At 39.2% G+C, this 27,798-nt stretch overlaps 1 protein-coding gene across 1 annotated transcript in view; it reads left to right on the forward strand.

Annotated features, from left to right (window-relative positions):
- DLGAP2 (DLG associated protein 2) overlaps positions 1 to 27,798 on the forward strand; it is a 466,399-nt gene that overhangs the window by 379,831 nt on the left and 58,770 nt on the right. Inside the window, exons 7-8 of the mRNA XM_075923576.2 lie at positions 4,040 to 4,187; positions 15,603 to 15,822. Coding sequence (XP_075779691.1) covers positions 4,040 to 4,187; positions 15,603 to 15,822 — 368 coding nt within the window. The remainder of the gene's footprint in view (positions 1 to 4,039; positions 4,188 to 15,602; positions 15,823 to 27,798) is intronic.

Consider the following 27,798-nt stretch of genomic DNA (forward strand, 5'->3'; position numbering starts at 1 on the left):
CTTCACTGAGCCTGGGGTCAACTGAGGACTCTAGCTGATTCCGGGCTTCTGCAGTGCTGCCCCTTTGAAATGCCGCTGCAGCATTTCAAAGGGGCAGAACACGCAATTAATTGCGTGATTAATCATGATTAAATTTTTTAATTGCTTCACAGCCCTAATTATAAGGTCAAATTTTCAAAAGTGGGCACAGAATTTGGATGGTCAATTTGAGATGCCTGATGCTGAGCATCCAAAACTTAAGAAATCCTGAAACAGCAGTCAACCACTTTTGAAAAATTGGCATATTTTAACGTTATGCCAAATGAATGTTTGTCCCTATGTGTCTTCATATTTGGATGCCCACCTTGAGGCAATTTACTCAACTAAAAATATGCAGTTCCATTTTGAAAGATTCAGAAGGTTTTAATAAAAACTGGATATTATTGCTTTTTTCATTAATAAGTCTCTGAGGCTCTGATTCAACAAAGCACTCAAGCATGTGTTTAGCATAAGTGTAGGTGTTATCCCTAATGTAAGTATGCACTTAGGTGCTTACAAATAAGGATCATAATTCTTGTTTAATCTGTTTCAAGTTAGGTCCATACAATTAATAACCTCTTATGACATACTTTGAGCTATGTGTTTATTTTTCCTTAAAAGCAAAGAACAAATTAAAGTCTGTATATTCTTTTGAAATGTATATTTTACTGTATGGTATATTTATTTGGTGGTGTTCCCATCTTACTTCTTTAGACTAGTCTCTTTGATGTCTTATAGCTAAACACGTGTTATTTTGGCATATCCAAATGATGCAGTGGAAAACGAGGAATCTGCATGGGAAGTATATGCAATTTTTTAAACCCTAAAGGGGAACAACTTGGACAATTTTAGTCCATAATCATATTCTGCAGTCTGGTCAATCATATTCTACATTCTGATCAGCAGGAAAATTACATTAAAAGTTTATTAATGGAACTATATAGCCACAAATATATTTCCAACAAGGCTAAATTAGACAGCAAATTTTTATACTAATTTCATTTTACTTAAAAAAGAATGTCTTTATATTTGAATTTATTTTAATGCTATAGGTTGAACTTCTCAAATCCAGGACTCTGTAGTCTGGCATGGATGTTGCTAGACCAAAGAGCCCCAGGAGTGGGAGCCAGCTGAGAGAATGCAGGATTTGCGGAGTCCTGGCTGAGCCTGCAGCAACTAGGCAGGGGAATCCTAGCATCAGTGGGGTCAGGTGACATCGGGAAGCCTCCCACCCGGCCAGGGAACCCCATTGTCAGTGGGGTTAGGCGGCTGGAGAGCCCCTGGCAGCAGTGCCAGGGAACCCCAGGAAACCCTCTGCAGCAACGGGGCTGGTGATGGCCAGGCAACCTGGGGGCGAGGAACCCTGAGAAACCCCTGAAGGTAGTGGGGCTGGCGGTGGCCAGACGGCCTTGTCTAAGGAAAACCCAGTGCACCTGGCGGGCAGCAGGGCTGGGAGCCTTGGCTGGGCCAGCTGTAGCAGGCAATCAGCAGGGCAGGGAGCTCCAGTCTGGGAACCCCTGGGAAAGGAGCCATCAGAAGGGCAGCCAGCAGGGGAACATCGACCTTCCCTGATCGGGCAAATCCTCTGGTCCAGGACTGGTCAAGTCCCAAGGGTGCTGGACCAGGGAGGTCTAAATTGTAATTGCAATAATATATGTAGGGCATTGAGCAGCTTGCTAAGAAGCAGATGCGGAGATCAGAAAAGGGATTTCCCTTGGGGAAAAGGCAGGCTTTACTTTAACTCAGTCCCTACAATAGGTCGTGAGGAAGTGCAATGGAGCAAACAATATGTAGGGTGATGGGGCAGACCATGCCTCCAGCCGTGCTGAGCCAGAGCATAGAGCAGCTGCTGCTACATACTGTTCACCAAGGTGTAATATGCACTGTCTCCATGCTAACCCAACATAAAGGAAGCACATTGCAGCCTCTTTTAAGTTTCCTAAAACAGTTGGGGGTGTGTTGGTACTAGTGTATTTTTAACTTTCAAGTGAATTAATTGCACACCAGCCATGGATAAAGAAAAACCCTAGTCTTTCATCTTTGTGTTCCTGTTCATACCTTACCTAGCACAGTCTTGATCTGGAATTGGGGCTCCTAGATGCTACTGTAATACAAACAATAATTCATAGTAATATGCTGCTAACTTAGGACAAAGAACTTTTCTTCACCTGGGGTAAAGAATAAACATTTGTAATTTGCAACCAATGTTTGTGCAGTAATTATCTCAGATCAATTGACAATTAACTCAAGAGAAAAGAAAGTCTAGTGTAGACATAACCTGTTGACATTATGAGTTCTGTATTGCTAGTGTGCTTAGATTGTTCATGATGCTTGAGCATACTGTGAATGAGTGGAGAGGCTCACTGCTCTTTTTCCTGCTCCTTGTGAACATTCATTGATCCAGTCCCAGTGCTGGGATACAAGTGCAGGTTGCTTTAGGGCTAGTACATAAGATTTAAAAAAGAGGGAGCAATGAGCATTTTTTTCCCAAATTCATGGAAGAAAAGATAAGATGTGGGGGATTTGGAGTAAGTAGGCAGCAAATTTGACCCAACACATGTAGGAACTACAACTAGTACATTGCAAGGCATGATTCCTTACTTAATCATTTCCATCCCATGGAGGGCTGCAGTCAGACCCTAAACTCACCACCGCTGATCCTAGCCTGTTGCTGGGAACTATGGTCCTCCTCTCATCTGAGTGTTAGGATGCTGAGGAAAAGGTGTTTATCCCCATGCTCTACAGCCCCATTCCTCCACTTCCATAGGTGATGCTTTACCTAAGTCCATTTCCAATGTCAGGTATCAAGGAATCAGACCCACTATAGAATGAGTGCCTGGACATACCTGGACACCTGACACTTGTCACATTGTGACAAGTTGAATCTTAATCTTCTGGCCAATCCATTGGGTCTGTGAGCTACTGTGGGAAAGGCAACCTCCACCCCTACCCCAATCAATCTGGCTGTGAGGGGAAAATTCCTTTCCAGTTGCTTAAAAGAGAGAGCAACGGTCACATCAGACAAAAAGCAAAAAACAAACAAAAAAACCCCACCCAGACCTATGTAGGCCTATGTAGCAAAACTCCAGACATTGGCAAAAGGAGAACTGAGGGCAGCTGCTTTTAATGTAGCTTGACATATCTTTACTGCCTAAAAAGACATGATTTTACAGTGAGATAATGATGTTTAGTATCTTGCTGTAAAATCCTACTGGAGACAGGGCTCTGCAGTTTTTAGTGGGATGTAGCTAGGAGATGTCAAGTGCAGATGGGGATATATCGTTGACCTTGCTTAGCTACATCATTTTTTAAACCTATTTGTGCCTTATCCTCACTAGGAGAACAACATAACTTATACAGGTTATCTATCTTGTTAAAAAAAAACACTCTGTTTGGCAGAGAAGACATAGCCAGTATCTCTTTAAACAAGACCAATACTCTGGAACAAGAAGTGATGGTGGTAGCTTTAAGGTCTGCAGTTCACTCTGGGAAAAGTAACTTGAGGGATGTGTTGTAGGCTGTGTGCCATTACACAAATCACATTCTTTAGCTGGTCCACAGGAAATTTTGATCTTCTGTAAATACTTTTAACCTAAAGGGCATCTTGACATCCAGCACCTTGATGGGAAAAGGATAACAGAGAAGAGTGATTTTATCCCTGTAGAAACCTTTCCGTTCCTGCCGTAGGTGTTGTTCATATCGATGTTCATATTTTTTAGTAAAATGTAGCAGCATTTGTAGCCAGGGGACTATTCGTGATATTTATTCACAATAAAAATGCTGAATACTTCAAATAATTTTGGTAGTAATCTGAAGGCCAAATCCTCTGCTTATATTAAATGATGCAGGTCCCTTGACTTCAATAGCAACTGTGCTTCTTTATGGATCAAGAATTTGGCCCCAGGGAGTGCATTTATGATGCTAATACAAATTGCTGTTTTCAGTGTCATAACTGATTCCATCTGGAGTTTTGTTTTGTTTTTTTATGTATAGCCTCCTTTTTTCCCTCTTTCTTTTGTAGTCAGAGCTACCTTCAAGCAGCAAGTGATGTGCCTGGGGGCCACAACCTGGATCCCTCCGCAAACTACAATTCCCCAAAGTTCCGATCAAGGAATCAGAGCTATATGAGAGCAGTGAGCACACTCAGTCAGGCCAGCTGTGTTAGTCAGGTGGGAATCTACTGTTAAAACTTTTACATATACAGGACTAAATACTAAAAAAATGGAAAATTTGTTTTTTCTTGATTTATATTGAAGGAGTGAGGATGTAAGTTGTCACAAAGTCATTCAAGCTTCAAAGCATTTAGTATGGAATGAAGATGGAATAAAGATTAAAAAGAGTCAAATTTCAAAGTATGCCAAAAAAGGGAAGAATCCAGATTTCCTTTTTAGGAAAGCCTACCTATGTATATACAAAGTGCTTTAAATGTATTGCCTTTGAGTTTCATTGGGTTCCCACTTTGTCTTGTATAGCAATAAGGCATGAATAGGAATGCTCAGCGGCTGTTCTCTGGATCATTCATAAATATGTATACCTCTTTCGTGTCACCTTTTCATCTTTCCCTCTCTAAATGAAACAAGCCTAACCCTTTTCAATGCCTCTTCGGGTGGAAGTCTCTCCATGCTTTTACAAAGATGTCATTGCCCTTGTCTGGATAGTTTCCATTTCTGTTACATCCTTGTCAAGATGGGATGACCAAATTCAGTGAGGTGTACCATCACTTTATATAATGATATTATGTTAAGCATTATTATCCGCTCATTCCTTAATATGAAATAACATCCTTGCCTTATTTTACCATCACTGTGTATGAAGTACGTGTTTTACATTGAACTGTCCATAATCATGGGTAGGACTTTTTCCTAACTCGTTAGAATAGTTCATAGGAATGTGCATATGGAAGGAATAGGAACCAATTTACCATCATTTTGCTCAATTAGATCTTACAGCAGTATCTCACTATGTCCTTTGGTTTTCACCAGCCTAAATAATTTTGTGCCATTTACATATTTTATCATTTCACTGTTCAACCTTTTCTAGCTCAGTAACATATATATTAAATAACATAGAATATAAAATCATATATTCAGTTAAAATGTTCTGAGCCTTTGCTGCTTCCTGATCCCTTTCTATGGCATTGCACTCTTCATGTTCCATCAATATGATAGGTTGAGTGGAGTTTTTTCTGTTATTTCAGTTGGTTCCCTTCCCACCCTTTAAAGCTCAGGATTGAATTGAGGGATACCGATGAACTGTATATTTAAGAAGTGCATATTTGTTCTTGTAATCTTTATTTTTAAATTATTTTGCCAGCATCAACAAACTTTAAAAAGGTAGTTAGGAATAATCTGTCATTATTGACAGACTCAAGGTGTTTGATTATGACAGATATTTCTGGGTGCCAGTGGCCCCATTCTGGGAGGGCAGAGGGGAAGAGGTTGCAGTTGCACATGCCAGGATGCGGCTTCCTTTCTTCTGACTCCCCTGTTTATCAGGGAGTGAGAGTAAAGTATTCAGCTTGTGTCACTTGCTCCTCTACCCCTTTCAAGTACCACCAGGAGAGGTATGCATTCAAGCTGCGTACTTTCCCCTTGCCTCCTGATAAAGGAAAGGAAAGGAAAGAAGAGCAAGCAATGTCCCAGTATGCATGGCTGCAGCCCCGCTACTCTCCCCAAATGGTGCCTTTGCTAGGTACCCCTGATTGTGGGTGCCCAATCTGAGATGCCTTAAAAGGTCTTGATTCTCACAAGTGCCAAATATTAACCCTTTGAATTAAGCATGGTTAAAGTGTCTTAAACTGGGAGATTCCAAAAATTATACTCACTTTTGCAAATCATGGCCTAAGTTATCATAACTCTCTTGGTCAATCATATAAGTAAAAGATTATTTAGAATACGTTTTTTCCCAAGATTTCAGTAGTCAACTTAATTTTATTAGAAATATAAAAATGATAATTTTAGGAAGGACAAAATAATTCATTTCAGAGTGGATTTAATTTCCAAGCTTCCTTTGTAGAAAGTTAGAATGATAGCCTTTCATCATGGTCACATGTTCTGCATGAAATTTCTGTATGCTTCTATCGAAACTATGGGAAAACTTGCAGTGATTTTTTCGAAAATGAATGAGAGCTAGTGATATAATATATAATAAAAAACAAATCATTCAGATGTGGAGGCTAGTGAGGTTATGATATTGACTAGATATTTATATTATTTGGTTTCTTTGATTCTGCTTTAATAAATTATTAAATAAAATACATATCATTGTCATTTACTGCTCTCTCCATTATTCAGCTTCTAATTTGTCTTTGGATGAATATCATTTCCAAATCCTGAGCCAAGTGCTACAATTAGACATGTAGTACATTCCTAATAATTATGCCAGAATGAAACATATACATTCGTGTTGAAACTACTGTCCAGTGTCAATGGGCAAAGTAAAATGAAGCTCTTTTTTAACAAGTCCAATTTATATTATCATTGGTTAAATAAAAAAGTGACATCAGTAGAGCTAGAAAGAATGATTTAAATTAGCATAATTCACTTTATTTAATGGAGCAACACCAGTTAACACCAAGTAAGGCTGTGACACATGGCATTTATATAATTTGTCAGTACAGAGTAGATTATTTTGATGGGGTTTCCCCAAGATGTCTTCTACTTCATTCCCTAAGTATACAGAAAAACTCCAGTTTTGTCCCTCACATTCTTTTATTTGACATACAGAAAAGTTACAGTTAGTTGATCAGACTCAACCATATGGAGTGGGCACAGAGCATAGTTCACATTCAAAAGTAAAGAGACTCCCTCCCTTTTATATACATTACATTCACTTTACATTGCACCACTAATTTTGGCATTGGCATGGTTGCTTTGTAGGAACCAATACTTGTACATCATACACTTTCCATTCAGGGTGCGTCTAGACAGCAGGGGATTTTTTGGGTTTTTTTAAACGGCCGTTTTTCAAAAAAAAATTCACTTACGTCCACAATGCTGTTGCGTTCTTTCGAAAGAAAATCAAAAGAACACAGGGGTTTTTCCGACATTTGTAAACCTCATTCGATGAGGAAGAACACCTTTTCTGAAAGAGGTCTTTTGGAAAAAGGCGTGTGAGGATGCGGAAGAGAGAGTTTTTGTGAAAGAAGAGGAAAGAGGAAAAAGCACAGGTGCCCTTGTGTCCACTCCGTCCTTAGCAATCACAGCTTAAATGCAAATATCAGAGGGGTAGCCATATTAGTCTGAATCTGCAAAAGAGGCGAGGAGTCCTGTAGCACCTTATAGACTAACTGAAGTGTTGGAGCATAAGCTTTCATGGGCAAAGACCCACTTTGTCAGATGCAAGCTTAAATGCAATATAGCATCCATTCAGTGTGGATGCTATCTTTCGATAAAGCAGATCACTTTTTCGATATGCTTTGGCAATGTGGACGCTTTCTTTCGGAAGAAGTTTTTTTGAAAGATCTCTTCTGGAAAAGCTTCTGCCAAAAGAAGCCTGCTGTCTAGATATACCCTCACTGTTCAGAACATAGAATGGCCATACTGGGTCGGACCAAAGGTCCATCCAGCCCAGTATCCTGTCTGCTGACAGTGGCCAGTACCAGATGCCCCAGAGGGAGGGATCATAACAGGTAATCCTCATGTGATCCTTCTCCTGTCATCCATATCCAGATAAACAGAGGCTAGGGACACCATTCCTACCCATCCTGGCTAATTAATGGCCATTGATGGACCTGACCTCCATGAATCTATCTAACTCTTGTTAAAGTCCTAATCTACACAACATCCTCTGACAAGGAGTTCCACAGGTTGACTATGCTCTGAGTGAAGAAAAATTTCCTTCTGTTTGTTTTAAATCTGCTGCCTGTTAATTTCATTTGGTGACCCTTAGTTCTTATAGTGTGGGAATAAGTAAATAACTTTTCCTTATTCACTTTTTCTACACCAGTAATGATTTTATAAACCTCTATCATATCCCTCCCCCCTTAGTCTCCTCTTTTCTAAGATGAAAAGTCCAAGTCTTTTTAATCTCTCTTCATATGGGACCCATTTCAAACCACTAATCATTTTGTTGCTCTTTTCTGAATCTTTTCCAATGCCACTATATCTTTTTTGAGATGAGGCGACCACATCTGTATGCAGTATTCAAGTTGTGGGTGTACTATGATTTTATACAGAGGCAATAAAATATTCTCCGTCTTATTCTCTATCTCTTTTTTAATTATTCCTAACATTCTATTCACTTTTTTGACTGCTGCTGCACACTGGATGTTTTCAGAGAAGAATCCACAGTGATCCCAAGATCTCTCTCTTGAGTGGTTGTAGCTAAATTAGTCCCCATCATATTGTATGTATAGTTGGGATTATTTTTTACAATGTGCATTACTTTAAATTTATCAACCTTAAATTTCATTTGCCATTTTGTTGCCCAATCACTTAGTTTGGTAAGATCTTTTTGAAGCATTTCACAGTCTGCTTCGGTCTCAACTATCTTGAGCAGTTTGGTATCATCTGCAAATTTTTCCACCTCACTGTTTACCCCTTTCTCTAGATCATTTATAAATAAGGGTATGTCTAAAATACAGAGCTTTTCTGGGATACGTCTCCTGGAAAAGTTCTGTCGCATCCAAGGAATATGTCTGCTTTTCTGAAAATTTTCCAGAAAGCAGACGCATTTTTTCAGCATCCCAAAAATATCCCAGGATATTCCAAAAGAGGGGTTTTTTTCTGACATTTAGCCCTGTGTAGATGGGCCAAATGTTAGAAAAGCCTCTTTCAGAAGAAAAGCGGAAAAAGATATGTAAATTGTGGTTCACAATTTGCGTATCTTTTTCCGACTTTTCTTTGTAGTGTAGACATAGGCTAAGTAGAATTGGATTGGTCCCAGGACAGACCCTTTAGGGACACTCTGAAAAATTACCATTTTTGTTTCCTGTCTCTTAACCAGTTATGAATCCATGAAAGGACCTTCCCTCTTATCCCATGACAATTTACTTTACTTAAGAGCCTTTGGTGAGGGACCACGTCAAAGGGTTTTGGAAATCTAAGTATGCTATATCGACTGGATCCACCTTGTCTACATGTTTGTTGACCCTCTCAAAGAACTCTAGTGGATTAGTAAGGCACAATTTCCCTTTACAGAAACCATGTTGACTTTCCCTCAACAAATTATGTTCATCTATGTGTGTGACAATTTTATTCTTTACTATAGTTTAAACTAATTTGCCCGGTGCTGACGTTAGACTTATTCCACGTACAACTTATTCTTCTCATTTTTATGTTCCCATTTTATCTTATCCGTTGTTATCCTGTCCTGTGTAAGTAGTTTCCTGGCTGTTCCCTCTTATCTTAGTTAGTACAGACATTCTCTTTCTTAGCTTACCTATTTTACATTTTGTTTCAAGTCTGCTGATCCATTTACCGCTCAAGAAATGAGGTCTCACTTATGTCCAGTTATTCGTGCCAAGCTGGGCCAACATTCCACTGCTTTTGTTTTTATTTTTATTTTCTATATTGTCATATGTTTTATTTGCGTTATATTTCTGTTTTCTGTACTTTCTTTTTTAAGTGAATTACTGAGCAACACATTTTCAAGACTCAGTAGTTACAGTTATTTGAACCACTATTAATAATAGGCTCAGTATACAAACCAGGGTGTGCAACCTTACTTCTTCTGATGTAGCCCATTGGAGTGTAATTCCATATAGAATTCTAGAAATGCAGGACTCAAAGCCACCTTAGTAGTCTTCTAGTCCAGTCCCTTGCACTTAAGTCAGGACTAAGTAATAATGGGACCATGCTTGACAGATGTTTGTCTAACCAGTTCTCAAAAACCTCTAGTGACAGATTCCACAACCTCCCTAAGCAATTTGTTCCAGTGCTTAACTACCACACAGTTACGAGTTTTTTCCTTATGTCCAACCTCAACCTTTCTTGCTTCAGTTTAAGCCCATTGCTTCTTGTTCTATCCCCATCAGTAAAGAAGTTTTCACCCTCCTCCTTGAAACAGCCCTGTTCAATATGCCCTGCCAGCATGAGTCTGAACCATTAATAACTACTCTCTGGGAACAGTTTTTCCAACCAACTGGGCAGTCACCTTTAGGTAGCTCCATCTAGGTTATAGTCTTCTAGTTTATTTATGAGAAGGTCATGCAAGAGCATATCTAAAGCCTTACTAAAGTCAAGGTATACCACATCTACCGTTTCCTTCCCTCCCCCCCATCCACAAGGCTCATTACTCTGTCAAAGAAAACTGTTAGGTTGATTTGACATGACATGTCCTTGACAAATCCAGCTGATTGGGACTCATCTTCTTATTTCTGTGTGTTTGCAAATTGATTGCTTGATTATTTGCTCCATTACCTCTTCTAGTACTGACATTAAACTGACTGGCCTGTAATTCCCAAGGTTATCCTTAATCCCCTTTGTAATAGATTGGCACTATATTTGCCTTCTTCTAGACCTTTGTAATATCTCCCATCTTCCGTGAGATTTCAAATATAATTCCTAATGGCTCTGATATCACTTTAATCAAATCCTTGAGAATTTTGGAATGTATCACATTAGGTCCTGCTGACTTGAAGACCTCTAATTTGTCTATATAATTTTTAACATGTTCTTTTCTTATTTAAGCCACAGATTTTACCTCATTTTCACAGAGATTCTCAATGTTAGATGTCTGATTGCTATTAACCTTTTTGGTGAAAACTGAAACTAAAGGCATTTAGCAATTTTGCCATTTTCACATTTTCTGTTATTGTCCCTTTCCCTCACTGAGTAATGAGCTACCCTGTCCTTGATCTTCCTCTTTCTTTTAATGTATTTGTAGAATATTTTCTTTTTTCCCTTTATGTCTCTAACTAGTTTAATCTAATTTTATGCCTTGGCCTTTCTAATTTTGTCCCCACATGCTTGTGGTCTTTTCATATTCATCCTTTGTAATTTGACACTTTTTTACTTTTTTAGTGCAGGTTAAACTCCCTTGTCCAGCAATCTTGGGATCTGACTAGTCCTAAACTAGGGAATTGGCCAGATCAGGGGAGGACAATGCTTGCCACTCTGCTCCCGGCTGCTGCCTCCACCTCCGCAAGGTTCCATTGCTCTGGGCCTCGGGCTGCCACAGCTCCATTGCTTCAGCCCCCAGGGTACCAACCCCTTTCTATTCCCATTGGAGCTCTGCTGTTCTGGTCCCCAGACCACCACTGCTCCATGGCTCCATCCCCTTGGGCACCGTGGTACCATTGCTAGAGCTCCAGAGGCCCAACACACCTATGCAGCTTCAGTATCCAGGCCCACCAGCGCACAGGGGCTCTCCTCCTGGGCTCTGGGGCTCCTTTCAACCCTAATTCAGCAAAATTCCTGGCCCCAGTCAACTGTTTTTTCCCTATGAGTGCTCCAGACCTGGATTGGGGTGTTGCCAAATTAGGGAAGTCTGGATTAGATAGGTTCAACCTGTAGGATTCTTTTTTGAATTTCAGATCACTGAAGATCTCCTGGCAAAGCCAAGGTGGTTTCCTGTTATACTTTCAATTTTTTCTACACAGTGGTGTAATTTGCTCTTGTGCTCTAAATGATATCAATTTGAAAAACGCCAAGTCTCCTGAACTATTTTTCACTTGGATTTGCTTCCTATGGGATCTTACCTAATAAGTCCCTGTATTTGCTAAAGTCTGCCTCTTGAAATCTGGAGCTTCAGGGGCTAGCTGAGTTAGTCTGTTACAGAAAAAAACGGTCATCCGAAGAAGTGGGCTGTGCCATCTACATGTTTTGTTAGACTATAAAGTGCTACCAGACCATTTGTTGTTTTTTTCTTGAAATCTATCATCCTTTGTTTGCTGCTTTCCCTCCTATCATTCCTTGTAATCATGAACTGCCTCATTTCATTATCACTTTCATCCAAGCTGCCTTCCACTTTCAAATTCTGGACCAGCTCCTCCCTAATTGTCAAAATCAAATCTAGAACAGTCTGTTCCTGAGTTGCTTTCTCTACTTTCTGAAAGAAAAATAATGCTGTATTATGTTCCCAGTAGATATCTGGATAGTTGAAGTTCCCCATCACCACCAAGTTCTGTGTTCTGTATTATGCTGTCAGCTGTTTAAAAAAGTCCTCATCTACTTCTTCCTGAATTCATAGTCTGTAGTAGATCCCTACCATAATATTATAGGCTTGATCTGCCTTTAAAGCCCCCTTCTTCCTGAATTCATAGTCTGTAGTAGATCCCTACCATAATATTATAGGCTTGATCTGCCTTTAAAGCCCCCTTCTGCAATTTTAACTTTGCTTTTTTTTTATTTTATTTTATTTTATTTTTTCCCCCATTTTTTTACTACAGAAAATTTGGGAGTGAAACAGAATACAGGCCAATTAAAATAACATTCCCAGAAGTGGTCCTCAGCCACCACACAATATTTGTTATAACCCGCATAGGCAGTTTTTACTCACCAATATCCAAGCATCGCATCTGTACTATGAAATTTGGAGACTGTTTCTCCAGAATGGAATGATCCTTGCAACTCTGCAAGCCATACACGTGTTCCCAGAAGTGTTCCCTCAGTGCCAACAGCAAGACACTGGCCTTTCCAGACCTTATCTTTGCCACAGTATTTGAGAATGGATAATAAACTTCTTCACACTGTGGTTTTACATTTAGCTTCATTGTATTGGTCCCTTGTTAATTTTCTTACCCTCCTCCAACTAGTATTGCCTGTCTTATGCCTCTTTTTTTACTTTTCTGTGGTGAAAAAAGAGGGCAAGTTTTCTTGATCCATGTCACTCACAGTGGCTTTTATATTGTATAGCATGTATCCCCTAAATATTATACAAGGTATTATTATTAGAACGTATTGATTTAATACCATATTTCTTTTAAAAGCAATTACAGCATTAATGTACATTATATAGAATGTAACCCATACTTAGCAACTAAAATCTCAAATAGCTACGCTACAAAAAAGCTGCTGATTTTAGCTAAGTTTTGTTTTTACTACTGTTACTACTTTTTCTCACTCTTTTTTTAGCCATTTGAGATTAGTAAGTTGGTTATTAAATTTCACTTTTTTGACAGGCAGTTTTTAAAAAAAATTCTTTCACAATTTGCTGATCAGTGCCCCTTGCATTGTGTTTTCATTGTATTTTTTACACTGGTTACATTGGCCTGTTGTTCTCAGACTACATTTCCACTAGTACATTTGTGGTTAAACCATATAGAAATACTAATTCCTTCATTGATTTCAACTAACTCATCCATAATCACACAATTTAATCAGATTGTCCCTTTACCTGTAGCAGTCAGTACAGTTAATTTATTACAGACACAAAATAGCCTTTTTAAACATTGTAAAGAATCTTGGAGAGAAAAGGATAGTTGTGACAGTTGTCACCATTTGACTTTCCCTTTATATAATCAGGCTACTAAGAATTTCACTAAGCATCACTGCACAGAACTCTGTTACCATTCCTGGGTTTCATTATTAAACCAAGCTTTCTTTCTTTTTCTTCCTTTTTTAACATTTTATATATTAAACAGTTCAGGGTAGTAAAAGTAATAAAGTCCTTTTTAACACTTTATTACTTTTACTGCTTGTGACAACATAGTCTCCTCCAAGATCTTCAGTGTTAATTTGTTAATTTTTAAAGTATTCATATCAGTTTTTTCACTTTTTAATAAAACACTTCCCTAGACCTTACTAGCTACTTTATTTTGGGACCGTCTTTTATTTTATTTCCTAGAATAACACCTTTCTTAGTTGACTTTTCCTCAGAGGTCTAAGTTTATTTTTTATGTTTTTTGCACTTATTTCTTAACTTCATATATTTTGCCTGCACAGCTATACTCACTAAAGTCAGCCCTTTAAGGATGGCTGATTTTTACTGTAGACTTATGCAAATAAGTAATAGACATTGTTGGTCTGCAGGCTTTTTCTCTCCTTTTTAGGAATCTTTTCTATTTATTTTGTTACCTCCTCTACAACTTCAATTTGCTTTTTATGCTTTTAGCATTTACTTCTCGAGATAACACATTTTGTTTGTAAAGTTTTAACCACTAGAAATAATCCTTGTAAATCTGCTGCTTTGTTCTGGGCTTTTTTTGCATTAAGATAAAAGCAAGCAAACGAGATACTATTTTTATGGCTGTCAATGGGTCTTTTTTTTTTTTTTAAAGCCAGTGACATTCAACAGACCTCTGCTATGCTCTTCCAGACATTCTGTTTTTAAAAACTGACTACCTGAGCTCCTTTTTCACTTGTATCCAATCTCACTCTAATCTGTTTCTATAGGATCCTTCCTTAAATTTAACCCACTTCTCCAGCATGATGCTAACTTCCTCATATTAAACCCTTAAACTCTACCATTGCTATTTCTCTTTATGCTGGGTTGCGAGCCCCATACTAAGTGTATATGAGTTACCTGCCCCCGATCCAAGTCACAGCACCACTATGTTAGGGTTCCTTTGAGGCCTCTTCCACTTGGTTCCCCACTTCCCTCTTCCACTTGGTTTCAGTTTGGTTTCTTTATTTGGCATGCTGCAAAACTATGCTGAGTTGATCCGTCTCAACCATCAGAGGTGGATATGGGGCATATTACACATCCAAAGCTACATAACCCTTCTCCCTCATTTTCAGTTACACCTCACATTACTTTCACTAATGCATTTGGGGTTTGACCAAGTCACATTGTAGAAATCAATCCCTGCCTCGTGCACTGTCCATGTACAGCTTACTGTTTACCTCATCTTTATGCTCCCATCTTATCCATTGTTATCTTTTCCATTGTAAATGATTTCCTGGGTGTCCCCAAGCTAAGGACAGACATTGTGTTTCTAGTCTGCTGCTCCATTTACATTCCTAATTGTGCCCAATTAAAAAAATGGCCTTACTGGTGGACCAGGTACTGGGTTTTGTTGACAATTTTTAATAAACCAGATTGTAGGGTTAGCACTCAGTCACATATAAATACTACACCATCCTGAGCAAGAGCAACTGATAGCTGCAGACACATCCGTTTTGTTTCAACGAAAGTGGCAAGTGATTCTTTTTCTTTTTCTATCAGCACACTTTGGGCTTTTAAAGTGTAGCACTAAGTGACACAAATATTTCCTGGAGTTCCCTCATAGCAAAAGGAAAAGGACAGTCTGCAACATCCCCTTTAAATGGTACTATGCACACATCTTTGTAGCTAGTTAATTTGTTAGGTTGTGCACAGAAAGAATGACACAGCCCACTTCTCCATTACCATTGCAGGCTAGGGTAAATACTTACAATTAAATGGTATAGAATGGGTCTCGACTCCCCAGTTGTGCTGGTGGACAGATTTTCTAATCTGTTATGGTTCTTAATATTTATTAAACATAACAATACCAAATAGAAATTAAAGATAGTCACCTATAGCTTATTGCATGGAACATACTGTATATAGCTAATGTAAGGTGCTAAAATGTAAATGTGTTCAGACGGGCTTTCTAATCTTTAATTATTTGCTAAACAGTTCTTCATTAATGCACAGGTGTCCACTTGAGAGATGTTGAAGCTGTGATGATCACAAACAAAGCAAGTCAAAAATCAAATGCATTGTTGTTATTTATTCAGATGAGTGAAGCAGAGGTCAATGGGCAATTTGAGTCGGTGTGTGAATCAGTGTTTAGCGAAGTTGAAGCTCAGGCAATGGATGCCCTTGACCTCCCTGGATGCTTCCGAACAAGGAGTCACAGTTACCTGCGGGCCATTCAGGCAGGTTATTCCCAAGATGATGAATGTATCCCTGTGATGGGCTCTTCCAACATCACCTCAACTATCAGGTCAACAACAGGTAAGAAAATCTGCACTAGCCACTGGTAAAAATAGCAGGGTGGAAAATGTCTACTAAAATCTTATTTTTCCTGTGTGATTCTCTTGATTGTTTTTGCTTTTTATATTGATATAGTACATTGAGAAACAGGCTTGTATATAATGCTGTCATGCCTGCATGTCTGAATGTCTAGCTATGAAAAATGTCATTTTTATTTGAACTTGTAAGTGGGCCTGGAATATAATGGGGCTGAATCTGGTCCCCAATCCCCAGGGTTGGCCCCTGGTGAGCTGCCACCAGTATATTTATCTGCATCTCCACAGATACATGTGATTGCAGTTCCTGTTGGCTGCAGATCACCATTCCCAGCCAATGGGAGCTGCAGGAAGCAGTGCCCTGATCTGCTTCACTTCCTGCAGCTTCCATTGGCTGGGAACGGTGACCCATGAACAACAAGAACTGTAGTCGTTCATACTTGCTGAGGCGCAGGCAAGTATAGAGGCTTACCTCTAGGGAAACACCTTTGTCTTATTGCTCATCCCTACCCTAGATTTAACTTTTTCTTCTTTACTCACCTCCACGGTTTTGTACGTGCAACTAATTGCAGGCAAAAATGGTGTTATGTAAATATTTAAATAACTGATTGTATCTACATATCTGGATGCTAAATATCTACATGAGTCCAATTACATTCACAATTAGTTGGTCCCTTAAATTGCAGGTGTAAAAAGTGATGCTAGGTCAAATCTTTTACGGCTAAGGCAGCATGTAGCTTACTTAGCTTTGGAATGGGTATGACAGATGCTGATCATATACTGTAGCATATGTACTGGCATATTTCGTGTATTTTCATTGTTATTCATCAGTAATCATTGTTCATTATTATTCCACTCATTTTTAGGATCCTTTCATACATTTCATGCTCATTTTCCTCTTTTAAGTTGCTTAACAAAGAGATTAATGTTATTATATTATTATTTTAACTATCATTAATAAAAAAGGATGAGCACAGATTGTGCAGATAAGTTAAAAAACTAAACTGAATCCATTACAATTATTATTTTTGAAGTTATCCACATTTATTTTTACATTCCCAAATATGTTCCATTACACTCAATGATGATAATGCCCTATCATATTGATGAAATGAGGGCACATTCATAGAAAGCAAAAATATAGCCCAAACAAAAATGAATATAAGCCTCCTTAAATTTATTTTTGGCATATTTACTATACAGCAGAGCAGTAGGAGCTTTTGAGTGGAAAGCAATTGTTGTCTTTAAATATCATTAGCATGCAGTCTTACCAAGAGCCTGGTGTATTATTTTATCTTCAATATAACATTTTATACAGTACAGTTTAATGGAATATTGTAAGCTACTCCTATAATACAAATAGCTATTGTTACTTCCCTCACCACATGTATATGCATTTTCATCCCAAGTTTAGAAGCTTTAATAGCTCTGCCATCAAGGGATAAATTGTATAATACAATAAAACTTTTAATAGCCACCAAGGAAACTGCATGTTTCCTAGCTGTTGTATAGCACTGTGTGATGAATATGAAGATGCTGTTACATGGACTGAGGCCAAAGCAGTCAAACATGGGTGCCTCAATATGGAATTTGGTACCTAACTTAAGGCACCAAAGTTAGACTATCTCTAAATCTAAATTAGAAGACAAGTTGATTTATTTATCTACCTGAGATGGTGACTTTGCATTCCAGCTTAAACATCGCCTTCCCATCTAAAAGGAGATCTCTCTCTTTTCCCTGAAGTAAAAAAGTTGAATAAAATATATTACATTTGGCAAAATCATCAGGTAATATAATAAATATGTCGGCATCCCACTGTTCTTTCCTGGTGAAAAACGCTATACATTGATTAGCAGTCAGCTGGTTAAATGATGTGTTTTTTGAAAACTTTAACCTTCATTTCACACATGATTTCCTTCCCATTTCTAGAATAAATAATCAGATAGATTTTGTTATCTACACATTTCTTATTTGTCAAGGTGAAAAAATAGTGGCACTGTAGCAAAAAGAGGACTATAGAAAAAATGGTATTTAGAAATAGGTCTTAGGCAAAACTGCCGTTCCAAACATACTTGAGAGACTTCACAATCTAGATCTGTGTTCATTCACACTTTGTGACATTCTCTAATCAAAATATTATCCCTGTGTTATTGAACTAATTTGTTCTTAACTTTTATGAAGTTACTGATGTAAGACAAATATTTAAATTAGAAATATTTATTAGATTTTCAAGGGAGAGCAATAATTATCTGGTTCATTATTAATTGAAATTTCCAGTTTCCAAACAAGTCACTAGCTAGAAAACCATGGAATAGCTGCTTCATGTTTCTGTCTTCAGCATTTGGCAGGCTAGAGACAGACTCTTCAATTCGTATTATTGCAACATTTCAAATAACTTTACTTCCCCCTTCACTTATCTGAAGATTGTAAAAGAAGCTATTGGATGTAAAGTGGAATATGAGACTAGTCGATATTTAACATGCCCAGAAGCGTCTTTCAGATAAAAGGTCAAAGTTCTGTTTCATCCATCAGTGCAAATGCACCCTTTTGAATCTTTAGGAAGATGATTTTTGTCTGTTTTTTTTTTCCTGCTGCTGATGTTATAAGAACTTCTTGGCAAAGTCATTATAAGGCATTTTTTAGAAAGTTAACGGGAAATACAATTTCATTAGTAGTGGAAATGTTAGGCTGCCTCTTATCAGTGTTGTAAACACATTAAATTATAGCACATGGACTTAGCTAAAATTTTAATAGTTTAATAGAAATGTAAATTGGAAGCAGAAAAATTATATTTGATCTATGACTATAATTTCTATTTTGGATGTGCATTTATATATACATTCATAAAGCTTAGTGTGTCAAAAGATATCTACAAATATGGATTGACACATAGGTTTCATTCAGAATGGGAGTAACGCTATAGCTTTATTCAATAGTATATAGTACATATTTGCTCATTTCATTAGAAGCATTAGGATGTCTTCATAACATTTGGAAAGGGGGTTACCATAGTCAAGTCTTCCAATATTTAAACCAATATTTTCAGGGACATACACAATACCAGGACATGCTGGAGATTACTGGAGATTACTATGGATAACTTTTGTGCCTGTGAACTGGCTATCCACTGGACAAATCCCTCTCACCTTTGATTGTCAGATTGATGATTTCTTTTCTCTGGGGGGGAAGCCAAACTCTTTCTTTGCCACAGCAAGATTGGAAAACAGGTTTATTTATTGCCAAACCACCTAAACAATGAACTCAGGCTGCTTACTTGGTAGAATTTAAAATTTTCTCCAAGAAAGGAAACATCATTAGTGATGAATGTGAACCCAGAAACACAAGCACAGTACCTGTTCTTTTGGCTTTATCTAAATTGGGCAGGAACCAGTACCCCACTGATTCCTGTTGTCCAGTGAGAATACATGACAGTGTCCCCAAGCAGTACACATTGTTAGAGGACAGTAGTAGCTCCCATCCTCTGCGTGACTCCTGCCAAGACTAACTATGCTTCACTATTAAGAACTTTCTGTCCATCTTCCATTGGTTTGTGAAGGGGATAATGTAACCTTTCTGCAAGGTTGTGTCAGTAAAATCAAAGGCTGAGTTCAATATATAGTGCTTCATCTGAAAATTTGTAAACAAAGTCAGCTCAAGGCCTCACCCAGAAATTTGAGGAAACTAAACACCGTCCCGGGCACCTGTGATGGGCATTACTTCCCACACTCACAAGCATTGAGTCTATGTAACAAAAGAAAAGGTTTATTAAAGTGAGCATTAATCAAAAGTGCTGATGACTGAGCAGTATGCAGATAGGTAAAACACTTTTCCCATCTTGTGGTTTGAAAGTTCAGTTAGACAAATGCCCCTTTCACATTCCACATCCCACTATTACACCCTACTCACAGGTTGTTGCTCAAGTTCAATGAAGTCCCATAGTCCAGAGGGACTTCAGGTGAGTTCATCTTGAGCTCTGGGACAGTGGGAAGAGTGAATTAGTGATCTGTTTGCCACCACTGTTGTGCTATTATTGCTGCCTGTGCTGCTACTCACCATTGTTGCTGCTGCTAGTTGTGATGCTATATTCAGAGATTGCATTTCCCAGCTCACTTCTTATTCCGGTTAAGAGGATATATGGCAAAATCAAATGCAAATACCAAGGACTCCCATCCCAGAGATGCCTCCCCTCCACCCTGAGGCTTGTTTACATAACACAAACTCTTCTTTACAGATAAGTTTAAAGTCAAACATTCATGCCCAAAACTTCCCAGGACAGCACTGGCTGGGAAGGAAAAAATACAGTTTAAACCTACAGTTTACTTTCCTGTCTCAGTAAAAGACCCTTAATCTGGATTTTTTTCAGGTATGTCAAATGGTCATTATGAGTGAAGAAGTTTACTAATGTACAATATCTGGTTCCCAGCATGCCTTGTGGAAATGCTGCTCTATGACACTTGGCATTTCCAGACAACAACTCTGCTCAGTATTCCTCATTTCTGCAGGAATATGGAGTTTGTACCCACTTACACTTTGAAACTGTGGCCTCAGGCTCTAAACCTGAATTTTTCTTCCAAACTGCACACTGCAACTCTGAGACCACTTTTTTTCCCCTTGTTAGCTGCCTTCCCTGTTTCCCAGACATGTCCCTAGAGTAAAAGGCTAGAATGCTACACTCTTGGGCCCAGGGGATTTTTTTCTACAGTCTTAAAGGGAAAGTATGCTCCATTTCCAACCTCTTACATTCTTTTCTTCAGGCATCAGAAAGTGGAATTACTTCAGATGAGTCAGTTCTGGGGGTGTTTTAACAGCTTATTCCATCTAATTCACTCTTTGCAGTCTCCTGACCTTCCCTTCCCAGTGTTTTTTCAATGATCTTTATCAAGAGAAAGCGCTAAAGAATGGAATTAACTGCCTCCTCCAAATGTTTGCTATGGAGGAGGTCTTCCAGCCACAAAGGAGAGGGTTTCTGTTCCTGTTATTTTCTTATTTGAGAGATAAAAGTGGATCTAAGTAAAGTGAACAAGTATATCAAATGGTAACACTGGTGAGTGTGTTCCCATCTCTGAGACAAGCAGGCTGTCTGCTGCTGCCCCTTTGCCATTCAGTCACGTGCTGTGTGTGCTCTGCCCATTAAAGGTTTGGACTGAGGATTTCTCTCTCTCCCCCCTCTCCTCCTCTCCCCTCTGTGTGTGTGTGAGAGAGAGAGAGACAGATGAATTGACCTTAATGCCTTAATAGAAAAAGACCCTCCAAATTATCAGTTAAAACAAACCAAACAAAATCCCATTCAAACAGAGCTGACCTATACAATAATCATCTTACTGTGTATCCTGAAGCTCATTAAATTGGTCTTGGAGCATCACCTTAGGAGATGAGGTCCAAAGCTGGGAACTCTTAAATGAAAAAAGACCCAGATGTAACCTCTGAGAATTTTACTAAAGGATTGAATAACAAGTGCACTGCAGTTGATCTTAACTGAGTCATTGGGTTGCAAGGTGAGAGCCTGGCTCTCAGACAGGAATCTTAGACCTATTTAGATTTTAACAGCTGGAGGTAAGGGCTCTATGTGTATAGCAGAAAAATTCACACCTTTATTCTTTTCATCTCTCTCAGTATGGTCAACAGTGATAAAAATGAGACTGACAAAAACAAGGTATTTGTGTTGTATTTGCAGCTACTTTTTAGTATGTTTGGTCTAACCGTGATACATTGTTTTATCCCAATTCCTGCCATGTGTGTAATGTGTCCAGTTCTGGGTGCCACATTTCATGAAAAATGTGGACAAAGTAAAGAGAGTCCAGAGAAAAGCAACCAAAATTATTAAAAGTCTAGAAAACATAGAATCATAGAAGCATAGAATACTAGGACTGGAAGGGACCTTGCGAGGTCATCGAGTCCAATCCCCTGCCCTCATGGCAGGACCCAGTACTGTCTAGACCATCTCTGATAGACATTTATCTAACCTACTCTTAAATATCTCCAGAGATGGAGCTTCCACAACCTCCCTGGGAAATTTGTTCCAGTGTTTAACCATCCTGACAGTTAGGAACTTTTTCCCAATGTCCAACCTAAACATCCCTTGCTGCAGTTTAAGCCCATTGCTTCTTGTTCTATCCTCAGAGGCCAAGATGAACAATTTTTCTCCCTCCCCCTTATGACACCCTTTTAGATACCTGAAAACCGCTATCATGTCCCCCCTCAATCTTCTCTTTTCCAAACTAAACAAACCCAATTCTTTCAGCCTTCCTTCATAGGTCATGTTCTCTAGATCTTTAATTATTCTCGTTGCTCTTCTCTGGACCCTCTCCAATTTCTACACATCTTTCTTGAAATGTGGTGCCCAGAACTAGACACAGTACTCCAACTGAGGCCTAGCCAGTGCAGTGTAGAGCAGAAGAATGACTTCTCGTGTCTTGCTCACGACACACCTGTTAATGCATCCCAAAATCATGTTTACATTTTTTGCAACAGCATCACACTGTTGACTCATATTTAGCCTGTGGTCCACTGAAACCCCTAGATCCCTTTTTGCCGTACTTCCTAGACAGTCACTTCCCATTCTGTATGTGTGAAACTGATTGTTCCTTCCTAAGTGGAGCACTTTGCATTTGTCCTTGTTAAACTTCATCCTATTTACCTCAGACCATTTCTCCAATTTGTCCAGATCATTTTGAATTATGACCCTATCCTCCAAAGCACTTGCAACCCTTCCCAGCTTGGTGTCATCTGCAAACTTAATATTCATACTTTCAATGCCAATATCTAAATCGTTGATGAAGATATTGAACAGAGCCGGTCCCAAAACAGACCTCTGCGGAACCCCACTTGTTATACCTTTCCAACAGGATTGAGAACTATTAATAACTACTCTCTGAGTACGGTTATCCAGCCAGTTATGCACCCACCTTATAGTAGCCCCATCTAAGTTGTATTTGCCTAGTTATTGATAAGAATATCATGTGAGACCATATCAAACGCCTTACTAAAGTCTAGATATACCACATCCTCTGCTTCTCCCTTATCCACAAGACTCGCTATCCTATCAAAAAAATGATTTATGAGAGACAATTGGGGAGGGAATGGGGTTTTTTAGTCAGGAAAAGAGAAGTCAGAAGTTGGACATAGCATTTCAAACTGCCTAAAAGGGAGTTACAAGGAGCAGGGAGAAAATTCGTTATTTTTAACCTCTGAGTATAGGACAAGAAGCAATAGACTTAAATTGCAGGAGGGGCAGTTTAGGTTGGATATGAGGAAAAACCTCCTAACTTTCAGAATAGTAAAGCACTGGAATAAATTGCTATCATTGGAGATTTTAAAGAGCAGGTTATATAAACACCTGTCAGGGATAATCTAGATGATATTGTGTCCTCCCATGTATCTAGGGGATGGAACTAAGTGACTTCATGAGGTCCCTTACAGTGTTATATTCTATTATTCTAAATATAAAATCATGCAAAGAAGGAACTTCACTGTTTGGGTCTTTGAACGCTGTTGGCTTGCTAGAGAGTAGCATTAACATGTTTAAATTCCAACACTTAGAAGTATTTAGTTAGATATTACCAGACCACCAGACCTAAGAAGAAGCTATCACACTGGGGAAGGCCCAGTGTGCCTTCACCGGTTGTCCTAGAGATTTCTTTCATACCCTTACAAAGTATTCAAGAACCTTCCTCCAGCTCTTTACCCCATCAGGTTCCACCAGCAATGAAAAAAAAAATCTTAGGGAATCCTCTTTTAAGTCCTGTAGGTGTCCTACCTTGCTTTTTACAGAAATATATACAAGAAAACATTGATATTTGAGTTGGCATAAAAAGGTTTATGCAGTAGGTGTATAAAGTCTATTTGTTTAGGCCAGAGCCTCCTGCCAGTTTACATATAAAATTGTATACACTTGGCCCAGATCTTCAGCTAGTGTAGATGAGCATAGCTGCATTGAAGTCTGTGGGACTTAAACCTGTTTACACCAACTAAAGATTTGGGCCCAGTTATATAAAGTTATTAATAAGACAAGGGCTGAGATACTCCTCCACTCTGGCCCCTTGAATACTGTAAAGGGGCCCGAAAAGCTCTGTATCTAGCTGGAATGAGGGTTGGGGATCTCAGGCTAAAGCTCTGTAGGAGTTCTTGAACAAACAGACTTACAGACCTATAGATGGCCTCACAGATACACAAATTCTAAAGTATATATAGAAATGGGGACTGATTCTATTTCACCTAAAGCCAGTGGCAAAACTCCTATTGATTTTAATAGGAACAGAATTGCCCCATGGTTCCTTTTCCCCTTTGCTGCCCTTTGATAAGTAAATCAATGTCTGTAATATATTTTTAAAATACCACATTATTAAATTCACATTTTTCTCATCTCCTTCCTGCTCCTGAAAAACTAAGATTGTATTTTGTAATGCAATTTAAATATTTTAGAAGAACAAAGAAATTGTCTGGAACAGTGAAACAGCTGTCAACACTACTTTGCTGTCTACCGGATGCTAAATTCTGGTTAGACTATAATTTCTTGCTAATTAACTGATCTAAAATAGAACCCTTTGTAACTAGTCCATCAACGGGCCCACGTTAGTGTTGCCCACATCTCTCTTCTAACTTTAGTACACATTTACAGAGTGTGACCTTGATGTCTTTCTTGATTTACATTTCTGTTCTGAGACTAACATTAATTACACTGTCAAAACAGATCTTACCATCTATGTAGAATGGTCTGCCGTCAGAGCTAGATTCTTCCAATATGGAGGCAATGATTTACACACTGAATGACTTGATTATTGTCATTCCTTTTATATTGTTCTCCTTCAAGTTCTAATTAGGAGATTGCTGTATGTTAAAATGCTACTCTTAGATTTCAGCATTTTCCAAATTTAGGGGTCACATTTTCCAGTTTAATTATTTCTTTTGTTGCAGATTTATAGATTTTACAGCTAGAAGTGTCTGTTGTGACCATCTATTGTGACCTTCTGCATAACACAAGCCACAGAATTTTACCCTGTCAATTCTGCGCCACACCCAATGGCTTGTACTTGATTTTAAGTATCATATGAACAGTAAAGCTGTTGTGTTGTCTCAAGTGGCTTCAAGGATTCAATTCAGGGCTGAGATGTCAAGAACAGATGGATGCATCACAGGCTGCATTAAAAGTATCATTTTGTCCAGCAGCAGTGACTCAGAGACCTGCTGTTTTAGAAGACTGTTGTATTTTTTTTTAATACAGACTCATTAGGCATTAACCTAGCCCATCTGTACTGCACACAGTGATAATGATAGTGTCAGATCCTCAACTGGTGAAAATCAGCCTAGCTCCATTGACTTCCATCTCTGTGACTTTATTGGCTCTACAACGATTTACACCAGCTTAGGATCTGGCCCATGATAATATTTCTCAGGCAAATTCAAAACTATAGAAATATACATGATATGGTCTCATCCGTTAACATTTCTATACAGCAAATCTTCAGATAAGACTTAAAGCCAGATAATTACTATTTGCTGTTCAGCTGCACAAGGGGAAAGAGATTGTGGAGTTATCTTCTCTCCTCCCTGTAGAAGCCAGTCACAACCAGCTGCATTTGCCCTGGATCAGCAAAGTTGCCTGACTGCATAGAGGAATGAACAGTGGAATGGCCTTGCTCTGGTGCTTGCCTGGGAGTTCCAGGTGAGCTGCCATTGTGGGTTTATCTACACTGCAGTCACAGGGAGAGGCAATGATTGCAGCACAACCAAACTACCTTTCCCCTAGCTGGCACAAGTACCAAGAGCAATGCAACTGCAGCAGCACAGGCTTTAGCATGCACTATACAAGCCCACCCAGGATACTGGGTACTTACAGAAGCCTGTGTTACTGCGGCTTCACTTCTATAACTGTTCTCTAGATGAAAACTCGCTTGGGTACATCAACACGTGGTGCATTGGCACCTCTGATTGCTGTGTAGACATACCCTGAGATGCTCTGATGCCCAAATAAGGCCAATGCCTCAAAGGCATCATGGAATTCTATGTAACGAAGAGCTCCATCAAAAAAATGAACCACAGATTTGATCTGTGGAAGCACGTGAGCATGTAAGCCTCTGTGTCCCGGAATGGTGATTCAGGTAGCCAGTCTGATTCATTTTGGGGAAAAGTAAAAATTGAGCTATGGTTCGAAAAACATTCCTTTTTTTAAAAAATATATTCTTTCTTAATTTCCAATATAACTTGTTTTCTAAAGAATTGGGGTGTAAGTTTTCAAAATCCAATGCTTTTCTTGATGTAAAATACCCAGCAGTATTCAAAAAGAGAAGAGTTCTGGAGTCTGGAGCATTCTGGTCCCAGGCTAAGGATGAAAAGACCCTTTTCAAGTACAGAAAAAGACAGAAGTAGGCACTCTTGTGAGAAATGGTTGAGAAACCAAAAAGTGGAAAATGAGGGTGGAAGAGCCAGTGGATAACAAGGATATATTTTTAGACCCTGATTTTTCACCACCCTGTACCATGTATTGTCATTTACACTTGTCCAATATAAATACAAACACTACCATTCTGATTTGGTATCATTTTACATTCACTTTCCACACATAACATCAGGGCCAAATTAACTCTGCTGTGGGCCCAGGGCTATTAGATTATGTGGGGTCCCTGAGGGGTTTGGAGTGTGGGAGTGGGCTCAAAGCTAGGGGAGGGGATTGTGGTGTAGGAGGGGGCAAAGCTCCAGCTGTGGGTTTGGGCTCTAGGATGGGGCCAGAGACGTGAGAGAGAATTGCGGGGTAGCAGGAGATTCAGGGTGTGGGCTCTGGGTGAAAGTGTGGGTGTAAGAGGGGATTCAGTCTGGGACATGAGGTTGGGGTACAGATGGGATTGGAGGTATGGGAGGGAGTTTGGATGCAGGAGAGGGCTCTGGGCTAGGGCAGAGGATTGAAGGGCAGGAGGGAGTGCGGGGTGCAGGCTCTGACTGGGAGGTGTTTACATCAGTTGGCTCCTTTTTGGTGGCACAGTAAGGCTAAGGCAGGCTCCCTGCTTGCCCTGGCTTTGTGCTGCTCTGCTTCTGGTGGTGTTGAGCATGTCCAGCCATTAGGTTGAGAAGCCAAGCCACTATACTTGGTAGGTGCAGCCCATACCCACGGGCCATCCCTGCAGCTCCCATTGGCCATAGTTCCTGACCAATGGGAGCTGCAGAGCTGACACTGGAGACAGGGGCAGCATGCAGAGATTTCCTGACTGCTTCTTGCCTAGGGGCCAGGGCTCATGGCTCCAGCATTGTGGGAGAGGTGATGAGGCTCAGGGACCACAATCCAGCCTACAATGCAGAGACTCACTGTGGGCTGAATAAAAAGAACCAGGGGGCCGCATCCAGCCCATGGGTCTACAGCACCCCTTAGCCCATGAGTTAGTCTGGTCCTACATACAATTTATTTCACAAGGTCTTTGCCTATTTTGTGACTTAAATAGCATTCATAAATTACAGCTTTCCCGGGAATTTAATTTTCTTTTAGTCCAACTTGAATGACTTTTATGTGCTTTTTGCTATCTGATCCGCTTGATTTTAAATAATAATTTCATGCATTAATTAAATTGGAAGACAACTAATGGGCATTGTAACAGCCCTCTATAGAGAGGTACAAACATGTATTTCCCTTTATTCAGATCATGAAAAATTCCTCCAAGGTGAAATATTATTTTGTTTGAGATGTTTCTCGTGGCTCTCCTTTTAATGATGACCTCCTTTCCCTATGGAACACTACAACATGAATCAATGTCAGGTAGAGGGGAGGGTCATAGCAAGGTGAGGTATTTTTTCCTTGTGGTACTTACTGAATACACATAAGAGAGGGGCCAACCTCCAGACGGTAAACATCAATCCTGGGCATTACGGTACTAATAGACAATCCGGCTAGCCCCAGATGACTAATGTATGTTAACTTTTGCTCATTCCATCCATTTTTGTTTAAAAAGCCAAATATCATATGGCTTATATCTAAACA

This window comes from Pelodiscus sinensis, chromosome 3, assembly GCF_052426305.1.
Source record: "Pelodiscus sinensis isolate ZL-2025 chromosome 3, ASM5242630v1, whole genome shotgun sequence".
Classification (NCBI taxonomy): Eukaryota; Metazoa; Chordata; order Testudines; family Trionychidae; genus Pelodiscus; species Pelodiscus sinensis.